Source organism: Lethenteron reissneri, chromosome 12, assembly GCF_015708825.2.
Source record: "Lethenteron reissneri isolate LAM-NWPU_2019-01 chromosome 12, ASM1570882v1, whole genome shotgun sequence".
NCBI lineage: Eukaryota > Metazoa > Chordata > Hyperoartia > Petromyzontiformes > Petromyzontidae > Lethenteron > Lethenteron reissneri.
In genome coordinates this window covers 4,001,868-4,014,271 of record NC_083790.1, presented here as the reverse complement: position 1 = coordinate 4,014,271, position 12,404 = coordinate 4,001,868, and the positions used below count along the sequence as shown (strand labels likewise).

The following is a 12,404-nucleotide window of genomic DNA, read 5'->3' as shown; positions in this document are numbered from 1 at the left end:
TGTTTCTTTATATTTTTTGCGCGTGGTTTAGCCTCGTATGCTGCAGTTTTTGCTTTCGGTTTAAACCTTCGGGGGTCCATTTAGTTTTTTGGTTTCCTTATCCAGTCGACAAGTGTGTGTGTGTAGCGGTTAACGCGCTACGCTACGAACCTGACGGCCCGAATTCGATTCCCGCTCAAGGCCAACACCAGTGACGACTATGAGTACCGGTCCTGGGCCTCCCCTAGGTCGACCCAGCCTCAAATGAGTATCTGGTCTGGTGTGTAAACATTGCCACTGGGGAGACAAAGGCGGCCGGGCGTGCTGTTGGCCACCCACCCCCTCGTGTGCCGTGCCGGCTTTCATAGGTGCTCGCTAACAGCACTTGCTCCCTACAGTCTGTTCAGGCTACACGGGGGATCTTTCTATAGTCAATTCCAAGTTATTGTTAATTCAGCGGCAACCTGAGCAGAACACAATGTAAAGACAATGCTTTTTTTCACTTCAGGGCACATGCCCCCTATCACCACATTAATTTCTATAAATTGACTTTGGTCGCTTTTGCCTTTTCTGCTTTTAATTTTTCCACATCTTCTCTCTGTTTCTTTCTTTTACTCCCCCCCCCCCCCGCCTGCCCCCACCTCGCTTTCCCCTACCTTCATTCCTTTCGGCTGCCCCCTTGTCCGTGCTGAAGCCAGCATGTGTTTTGATGCTTAATGTATGCCTGCAGTGTGTGCCACCGGACACTGTAATGCTTGAAGAATTTTGCCCCCTTTTTTATTTCCCCAACCAAATTTGGCATACGTCTGATGATTAACCCTTCATATGAGACTCTTTCCGCACCTGCCGTAAAACAGCGCAAGGAGGACCCCGCCGCAGCACTGCCTGGTGATTTGCCTTTGCACAACAGTCCTTGCGGTGGCTGTTTACAGGCGGGACCGATGGACACGTTGCGTAAAGGTGTTCTTTAAATGTTTGAAGATAAAAGAGGATGGGTCCCTAAACTGTCGGGACTGCCTCTCGCGTGCCAAAGCTCACGGTGATGTATTTTAATGGCATTTGTTTCATCTTATGGGGATTTGCCGTACCTCACTGGCAAGAGAAATAGAAATGCGTGGTTTCTCTTGGGGGGTACACGAGGGTTTGTGCAATCAATAAAGAATCACGGCAAAAAAAGTGTGCATTTATTTAAAACGATAGAATTCTTCTTTTTTGAAGTTTTGTTTGCACAACCCGTCTGCCCGTAATTCAATTTTTAACATTTTTAAAACCCGTTTTGAGCAGATGGAAAAATCAGCCAAAATGAAAAAACCGCATGGTCTTTTGTCAGTCAAAAATGGAATTTTGAGTTTTCAAACACAAGAATGCCAAATAAATTGTTATTCTAAACGCGAGCAATGTATTTCACAATACTGAAGAGCGTATGAACTGGAGCGTTCTTCGGTGGGAATCTATCCTCAACTGTCATTTTTTTTCCTGGACCAGTTTTTCCTTTTAGTATGTGTCTCTGTGACGTGCCACATCGTCTGACATGTGCTCAAAATTAGCCTTTATGGCTCGTCTACTTAAGAGCAGCTTTCGTACCTTTTGGTAAATATTGGAGGGGTTTGCTTCTTAAAATAGACTGGCCACATCTGGTACCAAAATGAAGTCCATAGTCCGCAGCCTCCAGTGCCTTTCACGAAAGCAGATGTTACTTCAATAGGAACAAAATTAGCAACATTATCCTTTCTTTCTGAAGAGTATAGAAATGTTATGAACTCTGTATGAAACTTACCAAGGGGTTACGGTTAAGAGCGGTGTTATCTTGAGCACTGCGGTTATGGGTTCGGCGCAACTAATTCTGACTGTATCATTCAAACGCTAATGTCCGGTGACCTTCGTCAACAGCGGTGTGTGATGCACATCCGTTTCGTAAACTTGTCCTGTGGCCAAGTGAAAATATCTCATGCGAAAGCCGCGCACAAAGGCTCAAACACTCCTGACTTTTTTTTAATCTTTATTTGCTCGTTAACCGTGCTCTATTATGTCTATGGACTTGGCAAGGTTGGGTAAAAAACTCAGATGTTGATGTAACAAAATGTACACCACCTCACTCGGAATGCTTTGAGACAGGAGGAGGCTCTGTGGGAAAGATGACAAAACGACAATCGCTCAAGTCGCACAACAAAATTTGGGTGGACAAATACCATTTAACAACACACATGGGTGTTGCTCACAAGCAGCGCCTTTGTGAGAGCACCTTCGTGCACTGTTAAATCAATTCGTTTCGAGTCTGCGCACATTTTCCTCTTGCCATGGGTTTCTCATCACTTACACAAAGTGGTGCCGGAATTTCGAATTTTGGGCGAGTGCAGATTTACCGCTGGCAAACGCGATGTCGCAGCCCTGCTCGACGGAGCTCCGCAGGGCTTCTTTCTCTGAGGGTATTTTTGCCTCGTCTTCCACGCCTGCCAGACATCTTGGAAGAGGTGGGAGAGGCGGACCATTGGAACACCTCATGGTCTGCCCACTGGTCGAGGAAGCCCTCCCCCCCAGCACTGCGCGAGATCTCGTCAGCGGGCAAACTGCCGGTCGACTGACCGTGGTGCTCCAGCCATTTGTACTGCTTGGGGGAGATTTCAGAAACTTAGCCTAATTTTCTTCGGGTCTTTTGTTAAAGTCACGAACCTGTCTTTGAACCTATCTACGTGACTTTACCGAAAGACCCAAAGAATATGATTTCCTGCCGTCACGAAAGCTTTAAGTCAACATTTTGCCTCATTGTTTCAACTGCAGCAAGGGGGCCTGGTGGTGGGGGGGGTGTAAGGGATCGGATCAGCAACCCCTGGATTGCAAGTCCCGTGTGCTAACCATTACACCACAGCAGCAGCCCTCTAGATTTACATACACAGGGGAAGATAGAAAAGTTCACAAGAATTCCACGTGGTGACGCGCGCAACGACGGTGCTCATGTTGGGTTCCTTGCCAAAAGCAGCCACAGGGCTGCGGTGAAATTTCCTGAAATTTTATTGTTGTTGCCTGTAGGTTCATGCAGGAGAACTCCTCTTATCCGTGTCCCGGTTACCCCCACAGCTCCTTTTATCCGTGGGAAGTTGTAGGGTCCCGGGGAAAATGCCTGCTATCTGCGGCTATATTCTTCCTTTTACCCACAATCGTCTTCGGTTTCTCCCTGTTGCTTCCTATTATTTTCCACAGTTTCTTCACGGATTAGCGGAGTAAATGTTGCGGATAACCCCCCTCCCCACCCCCCTGCAGTTAGAAACCTATAAAAATTTGCGTGCACATGCAGCAAATAGACAAATATCCCCTGTACATGCGATTGTTGCAAACGGTCGAGGCAAGTGCCTTTGGGGAACACCGGTTAAGGTTAGTGTGAAGTCTGAATGAGACAGCGTCTGAATGAGACCCTGTCATTCCGACAGACCTGTTCTTCACCTGAGGGACGGCTGCTTGCGTTGTGGCCGAAACGTCGTGAGAATTGTATTTTATTATGTTTTATTTTTATTATTTTATTATTTCCCTTCTACGTGACTTTACCGAAAGAACCAAGAAGATGAATCCCTGCAGTCACGAAAGCTTTCAATCGAAATTTAAGGTTAGCGTAGTTCGCACGTATGTACGTACGTTAAACTGCTTTTGCGCCCTACCCAGCCGAACGTCCTATCCAGAAGGACAACAAACTAAACATAAAAAGTATTTTTTAAGAACTGAGTTTTGACGATTTAAAAGTTCATTGCTCCCGGTGGCTTCCTAATATAGAAAGGAAGAGCGTTCCAAGATGGCCGCAGAAGCCCGTGTCACATACCGCCCACCTTTTGTGCTGGGGGTCACGCAATGCAGCGGGCACTCGATTTCAGGCGCGTTGACCTTTCGTTTAGTCTCAGGCGAGTGGGGGTAGGCTCAGACACCTGTCCTTGCGGGCGATACGTTTGAGCGCAGGTCGCCGAGATCCTAAACTTACAGGGTGATCCGTTTCTAGACACCCCGTTCATTTCTCGTGACCATCTTCTTCGATTGCCAACAGGCGATTGAATCGTGTGAAGGCGGTGTTCTCCGTATCCGGCAGCGGAGTGTTAAAAGATGTATCACGTGTATTGAGGTTGAGGTGCTGAAGTTAAACGTGATTGTGCCCTATGATGTCTCCTTATTATACTCGTGCGGTATCTATAAGGCCGATTGTCCCAAAGTGCCCAAACTGTGGGTGTGAGTGCGATTCTGTGTTGGCTATTTGCGGGATCCTTGCTTTGTACACACAATAGCGCGCACGCACGCACACACCCGTGGGGAGAGACGGCGGCAGTGATTAGCGCAGTGCACTTACAAGCCTGGGGAGACAAAGGCGGCTGGACGCGATGCTGGCCACACACGAGTTGACCATGTGGCCGTGCCGTGCCTGCCCTGTGCTCACTCACGCCACTGTTGGCTACACGGAGGATCTTTGCCTTCCTGTCCACGCGCATATGCCTGGCTTACACTCAAAGAGTTAATCAATTGTACGTGTGTGCGTGTGTGTGGTGTGCCTTTTTGTATCCGTGCAGGTGATCACCTTTCCAGACAATTGTGACCGCAAGAAGGAGTGCGCCTGTCGTGACCCCTCCGCTAAAGAGAATGCACAGAAGCGGCGGGCGCGCCTTGGGGGAGGAGGGTTCCGATAGAGGGGACAACAGGGGGGGTGGGGGGGGGAGGTGGGGTGGAGTTGGGGGGGGGGGCATTCCAAGCATCACTGCTGCTGCTGCTGGTAAGAGCTTTTCTCTGCACTTTGCATCAGTACACTCTCTATCACTGGGTATGACTATTATTGCTGGATTCCCGTTACTGAGTATAAGTTATACTCCGTTCGGTCAACCCGTTATGTAGGCTTGCGTATAAGCCGAGTGGTGTAGAGCTGCAGTACGCGATTAGAGCGCTGCGCTGTGCTCTGAGCCCGGCAGCCCGAGTTCGACTCCAGGCCACGGCTAGCATTAGTGGCGAGTGAGATCAGAACCGGTCTTGCTACCCCCACCGTTCACCAAGCACAACCCTCACTCGGCATCATGGTGAAGTATGATCATGGGTCCCCTATGAGCCCGTGCGGTGTGGCGAGGCCATCACCCATTGGTGGACTGAGAGTGGCCGTAATTTGTTTTATTTTATAAGTTGGGTAACCTAGCCCTATTCCAAAACGGAATTGTTTTTCACAGCCACTCCTTGGCATCTAAAGCTGCGATTCACGCGTCGTGTTTATAGCAGCGTCCCATTTCTAACTGTAATTGGATGGACTCCATCACGTATTAAAACATAAAGCGAACATTTTTATTTTGTTTGTGAGAAGGATACGTTTTTTTGGAAGAATACATATATACATTTTTTATTCATCCTCTCGTTTCTCCGAATGTTTTTCGATCAGACAAATGGCAGTTTATTACCAGTACCTGCCTTTATTTCTGTTCGGAAGCAAACTTTACGTTGTGTTTATTTTCATGTGTATTCCCTCTAATGGCCATCATAAGTTTCACGACCGTTGGGAACTGAGTGTCATCTGTATTAGTGGTTGAAATCCAACACTTTCTGCAAGTGGTGATGACACTTCCAGCACTTTTGGGCTGGTGGCTTAACCAAGGCTGAGAGCATGCAATGTGCAAGGCATGATGCGTGTCGTGTCTCCCTGCTGCAAGTGAGCACACCTTTGTGTGTTTGCACATTTGGCAATATTAGCAGTTGAAATGTAAATCCAAAAAACTTCGGACGCTGTCTTTCCGACAGCCCTGTTCTTGTATTTTATTATGTTTTTTATTATTTTATTATTTCCCTTCTACGTGACTTTACCTAAAGAACCAAGAAGATGTAAATCATGACCCAACTCGGTGTACATGTAACTATACAAACGATATACTATTTTTTGTATTATACCAGGTAAGTTCCACTGAGCTATATAGATCTTTTTTAGAAGCGACCTGGCCACAAATAGCCCAGTGAAGTGGCTTACCATGTGGAAAGTTATTGCAGCCAAAAACGCGTGATGTTGATTCTAAATCTGGAGAGAAAAACGGAGGATCCAGAGAGAAATCCACGTGACCACGGGAAAAGAGAGTATTTAGCTGCTGTAAACGTCCACATTGTCAGCCACTTGATTGAGCTTTCATTTGTGGCCAGGTCATTTCTGAAAAAGAGCGATATAGCTCAGTGGACCGTATCTGGTAAAATTAAAATGGTTTAGTTTTAGTGTCGTTTTCGAATTACGTGACTTGCATCAATGCTCGTTTGTATTTTCTGAGATTGTTTTGAACACACGTGTGTTTATCCGTCGATTGCAGTGCGTGCACCGCTTGCGCTTTAGGTGCTGCATTGAAAAACACCGCGACACGAGAGAGAGTCGCGGTGGAGGTCGTGCCGGTGGGTGTCGTGACGCGTGCCGTGGCTCCGTTGTGTTTTGATGCAATCAGATTGACCTGTTTTTTTTCTTTCTCCCACCCCCCACCCCCTCCCGCCTTCTGTTCTTGTTTTCCGCAGATTTTATTTCCTATTTAAAGACAGCTTTTAAGAAAAACGAACAAAAAAAAACAAAAACAACAAAGAAAAAAAACAGAAAAACTTACGGAAAAAACTAAAAAAATACAGACGCCATGAGCTCTGCCTCCTCGTTGCAAACAGCAACTCAGGAATTTTTCCATCACCAGTCGCCTTCAATTGAGCATATCATTCAGGAACAAGGACGCTGAAAATAATATGACCTCACAAACTATCCGATACAATGTCTTCCACAACCTCCGTGAAGCCGTGCATTGGTTTACCGCAGACTTCAGTCAAAATTTGTCATCGTTTTTTTTATTGTTATTTGAACAAAGTGTGCATTCTACAGCTCTCCAGTGGCTCCTCGGGTTGTAGCGTGCGCGCGTGGCGTGCTGTTCAGCGGTCACGTCTGACGTTTCACTCCACGTGCTTGGAGCTTCCTCGGCGAATTTGAAGATTCCATCAAAATGGTTTCTACATTTGGTATTTGCGGCGCGTCGTTCTTGGAGCACAAGGCTGTTTCACAGACTAGCATAGTCTGCGATTGCTTTACAGTCAGTCGGAGGTGATATCGCCATGCAGTTTTAACCAATTAGTTGATGTGCAACACATTTAAACATTTGGCAAATTTAGGGATCTTTAACGTCCTCCTACGAAGAAAACGATGCATTTATTTTCGGTCAATACACCCGCAGTATTAATCAGGGTGGCCGCTGGGATCCGAACCGCGAACCTGTGCAACAATGTGGCAAACGCGCGACCGCCCGGGCATCGTCGACACCCAGAGTTTCAATTTTTTGTAATTTTTATTTTAAATCTGTACGTTGCCGGGAGCTTCTTCGAGTCGCCGATGCTCCCGGTCGCTCGCGTGGAGCGAAACGTCGGACGGTCGTAGCGCCGTGTCCGAATGACGCGCCACATGAAGAAAGTCATCGGAGAGCAGCAACAACGTCTACACGGCAGGGGGCGGGGGGGAACCCCGCACAAGTGTGCGGTCTGTCGAGCCTGCCCCATTCCTCCAAAGCAAGCATTCCTGCCTATGCATCAGCATCATTGCAACTCACTTTGTTTTTGTTGGTGTTCATAAAAGAAGGAAAGAAAAAAAATGCATATCGTATACTCACGCTGCTCTGTGGGACAACTTTTGGCAAGCATGGTGTATTGGAAAAAGCCAGTCTGTGGCGTATATTTGCAATAGTGCTTAAAGTTGTCTCGATTTCTATTTGTGCTGCTTAAATATTTTAATCTGATATGTATACCTATAGAAAAAAAAAACTGTTGAATTCCCCACATGAATAAGAAATCTAGGGGGAAATTTCCAAACTATAACATTTAATATAAATATATACGTTTTTCGTACAAAAAGCATAAAATGTATACATTAATATATAAAAAAAATCAATTTCCCATTGCTACTACCAAAATTGCGATATCAATCAATATATCGATGCGTAGACTGGTCCTACGGCGATTCATCGAAATTTTGTAAACATATCAATTCCTAATGCAACAAATAAACAAACAAAATTACAATTTGCTGCCCATTATGCATAGCGGGGCACTGTACCCCCTGCGTCCCCCCAACCCCTCCACCTTTAAAGTAGCAGACAAATTTGTCAGCAAAGTAATTTTCCAATTTTTGCAGCCATTTTAAAGTGAAACACCATCAGCAGTGATATTAGTTGAGAAGAAAAACATTTGAAATGAGACGATACGTTTCCCTTTACAGCATTTCCCTCGTTATTCGCGAGGGAAACGTCGCGAAAACATCCTCGTGAAGAGCAAATTTCGCGCGTGACATTGGCCTACGACATCCTATCTTTTTTTTATTATTTCCCCAAGTTAACACGTAAATAAGCTATTGCATACGTGAAAATTATCTCATCACTTTCTCTCGATGCAGTCAGAGTGCCAGATGCGATCAGCAGATAGCCAGAATCGCGAAGAGCAAGTTTCTGAATAACGAGGGGATAACTGTACTGAACTTCTATGCTGTCGTACAACTTCTAGGTTTGTAGTATTACTGCGAGCCATCGTTTCTCTGCAACTCCCTTCAAATGTGTGCTGCTTCTCTTTCTTGCCAGTTAGCAGACTTTACATGCTTGTGACGTGCGTCTCAATACTGTTTGCGAAAATACCATGAAACAGGATACCGTGCAAACGGAGAAGCGTGCCATGCACAAGACCTTAATGTTTCAGCAGCGGTCTGCTGCTGCTGCTGCTACGCTTGCACAATTGTGGCAATCGTTTTGCCTGGTTATCAGTGCAATAACTGTGCACAGGAGTGTTTTTAAATGGCACAGTTGCGGTATTCTGAGAATCTTTTTTTTTCGCCTGCACTTTTGCACCCATGTAAAGTCTACGTTTGTGTTATCATGCCAAAACGAGATGAGCCTCTGAGTTTTTGTTGTTTTGAAACAACGTTAACAAAACCTAGTTTCACGAGGGGGGGGGGGTCGGGTGGGGGCCTCTTTGAGCTAAAAAGTAAAATCGTCACCTCCGTTCAATTTGATCTATTGCAGTTGCCTGCGCTGACAATTTATTTGTTTGTCGGAGAACTTACACTCAAAAACTACGAGCACCTGCTTATCTTTGTACTCGAGCTACCGTCTGTTACGGTCCGCCCCACAAACGTGGCAGACAAAATTGAAGAATACTTTCAGTTTTTTCGGTAAAGTCACGTAGGTTAAAAATGAAATTAAAATTAATAAAAATAAAATAATAAAAATCACGACATTTCGGAGGGAACACAAGTCTCCGTCATCAGGTGGGACGGTCACAGCTGAATTTGCTGTATCAAGTGAGGCAGGGATTCCAAGATGCAAGTTCTTAAATACAAGTTTAAAAAAATAAATTGAAGAACCAAACGATAACGAAGTTGCTGCTGCTGCTTGTCACTTCCTCCTGCTCTTTGCGTTCATTTTTGACTTATTTTTTAGCTGAACAGGCCCCGTAGCAAAATGGATTGCCCCACGAGGTGCGACATTCAGCTCTGCCCATATCCGTTGGAACACTTTGGCGGGGTTGCATCACTGCCACACCGCCGGTTTACATTCTCGGTACAAAAACCGTGAACGGGGATGTAACCTGAATGACCTCATCACTATGTTTTGAAGTATTTTTTTTGGTTTGTTTGTTACGTATATTTTTTTTATCTTTTTTTTTTTACACACAAATATCGTATTACTTCATGTACGCTGTGTTTTGTATGTATTGCTGATGTAGTGAACGTGTGATGGCAGTAACCGACACCATCACGCAACTCACCAACCGACATACGACATATCAGCAAAAGTTACAGGCGGGGGACGGGGGCGGGGGCAACAGCAATTCCCTTTTCCTATTAAGAGCAGTCTCTAATCCCGTGGGTGGCCTGTTCACTTCATCATTCAAGTTAAAAGAAAAAAAGGGGGGTCAGTATTTGCCGAGAGACACATAAAAAGAATACCGTTTTGAGTGTGTGAGTGAGTAAGTGGTTGTAAAAATTGTTTTCCTGTTATGTTTTGTTTTTATCGTAGACTTGTTATTTTTTCCCTGGTGAGCTCGGAGTTTGCACAGCATAAGCACAAGCTCCGGGTCACTTTGTTTTTGCTGCTACAAAAGAACAAAACAATTTTTTTTTCAAGAAAAAAATATTTTTTGGGTGGATGCGAGCTTGGACTGCTTCCAACAAAACCTCTCCTCTCTCTCTCTCCATTCTCCTCGACGACGTGCGTCTCAATATCTCCCTACAAAAAATAAATCAGTCGTGACGTTTACTTAGATTCTGATGTGCATGGGTAATAACAGTAATCTTCCGTCAAAAACAACAAAACATATACCTCTCCATCATGGACTCACCGATCCTGCTGCTGCGAGATAATTTTGTACCTGTTTTTGTATATTTTTTTGCTTGCCAACGATCGATGAACATCATTGGATCATCAGCCACTTTTACAATTCAACAGGTTTGGTTTGTTTTATCCTCAAAGTCCTTTCCCACTGAGAAGCGTGCAAATATCTAAATGGTCGCAAACGAATTTGTTCGGTTGTAGGAACTAACCAGGAAATATCTCTGGCTCGGTTACCGCCGTATTCTGCTTTGATGCATGCCCCTCATCCATAAGTACATGGGGCCAATTTTGGCACTCGTAAAATGTTATATTTTCCCACTCTGTCCCATCTTAATCAAATTTGGTTTTGCCGGTGACATGAACATGTTACGCTCATGTAAATATGCCTTCGTCCAGCAGTGGATTGAACATGGCTGCTGCTAATTATGAACTTCCACAGACCTCGGAAAAGACATTTCATAACAATTCGGATAAATCTCGCTAAATTGTATAAATTTATTTTGTAAAGTCGATAAAACAAAATACATGTTATATTTTTTTTTTACGCAGATTTGTACGTGCCATTTCAAACCACGTGAGTTGATATTTCATAGGTTTTCACAGTGGGAATGGACTTATTCCGCTGCTATACTCCATTTGGTAAAAACGTCATGAACATTCGCTGGACACACGATGCCAACAGATCTACTGTACTGTAGCTGCCTCTGTTGTTTTTAAAAAAAATATTGATGAGTTTTTTTACAACGCTCTCTCTTCTGTCGTGACTTTGGTCATTATTTATACACAACCCACTGCATAGATGTACATAATACTGTATATTTATTACTACTATTACGACAAAACTCACTGTGTTAATTTATACGGTTAAATAAATAAAAAAAGCAAGACAGTGCTAATGTATAAAGTTTTTCTCATACAGAAGCTGCTGTGTTGACCTTGCTTGAGCTGCTGCTGCTGGCCTTGATCAAAATATTTGTTTTGTTTCCCTTTGTTATTTTTCTTGTTGTTAAATCGTTGATGTGCAGCAAAATCTTTAGTTTACGTCTCGTATTACATTTAAAGGCTAAAACCCGTTTCCTTGTAGATTAGTATCGAGATGCTTTGCGCCGCCCGGTGGTGTGGGGAGTCTTGTGTGTGTGGGTAGCGATGGCATGACTTTGTCTTGTGTTTGTGCACGGGAGATGCACAGCTGGCTAGCCCAAGCTTTCAAGTGGAGTTTGCAAAATGCCCTCTCACTCCATCCACCCACCCCCGACTTCATCATATCGTGTGTCTGTGTTTGTTAGTCGCGCAAGGAAATCATCGTCATCGTCATCGTCAATGGCATTATGGGTCAACAGTTTAGTCGGCAAAACGTTATGACCGTTCATCAATACATCAGTTACGAGTTACTCGGTCCCAAATCAAACGACACAGAACAGAAACAAACCAATCGGCAACACCGACAAAAAAAAGAGCAGTGTTTCATCACTTTTCCATTTAGCATATATTTAAATATATGTAGAAATAATAATAACGATAATAATTGTATCACTTAGAAGACAATAGGCATATGTGGGTCTGTGTTTTTATCACTGTTATGTATGTAAGAGTTAAACATAACATGATAAACATTACAATTACTAATTTACTTAAAGAGGAAATATAATAAATCATCCACTTGAAAGAAATGCGTGTGGTGTGTATAACCTTTTATATGTTGTTCGCTATTCAAGGTTAGTTTTTTTTTCCTTTTAATAAGAAATTGGAATCTGTGCATAGCGTATATTATTAATGCAAAGGCCGATGTGTTATTAAGTCTGTGATGTTATTCTCAAACTACATATTACCCACGTATAATCTCTTGCCCCTGTAATTGGCAAATTAAAACAACAATAATAAACTGTGATGTAACGTGCACACCGCATTCTTCCTCTTTGTTCATTATTCAGAGGCGGAAGCTTCGTCATCTCTGCCTCAAGTTGTGTCGAGCAGACAAGTTTATTTGGTAATTGGTTTTTTACCCTTCTATCTGGCAACAAAACTGGCACCTTTGTTTACAAGGAGTCATGTTTGCATAGACCACAATACCTGCAGTCATAATCCTTGTAAAAAAAAGGT

The 12,404-nt window shown here is 44.1% G+C and overlaps 1 protein-coding gene across 1 annotated transcript in view; it reads left to right on the top strand.

Moving 5' to 3' along the window:
* The window catches only part of LOC133341666 (pappalysin-1-like), a 168,833-nt gene extending 156,632 nt beyond the window's left edge, over positions 1 to 12,201 (top strand). Inside the window, exons 25-26 of the mRNA XM_061550258.1 lie at positions 4,521 to 4,720; positions 6,472 to 12,201. Coding sequence (XP_061406242.1) covers positions 4,521 to 4,637 — 117 coding nt within the window. The 3' untranslated portion in view covers positions 4,638 to 4,720; positions 6,472 to 12,201. The remainder of the gene's footprint in view (positions 1 to 4,520; positions 4,721 to 6,471) is intronic.
* The last annotated feature ends 203 nt before the right edge of the window (positions 12,202 to 12,404 follow it).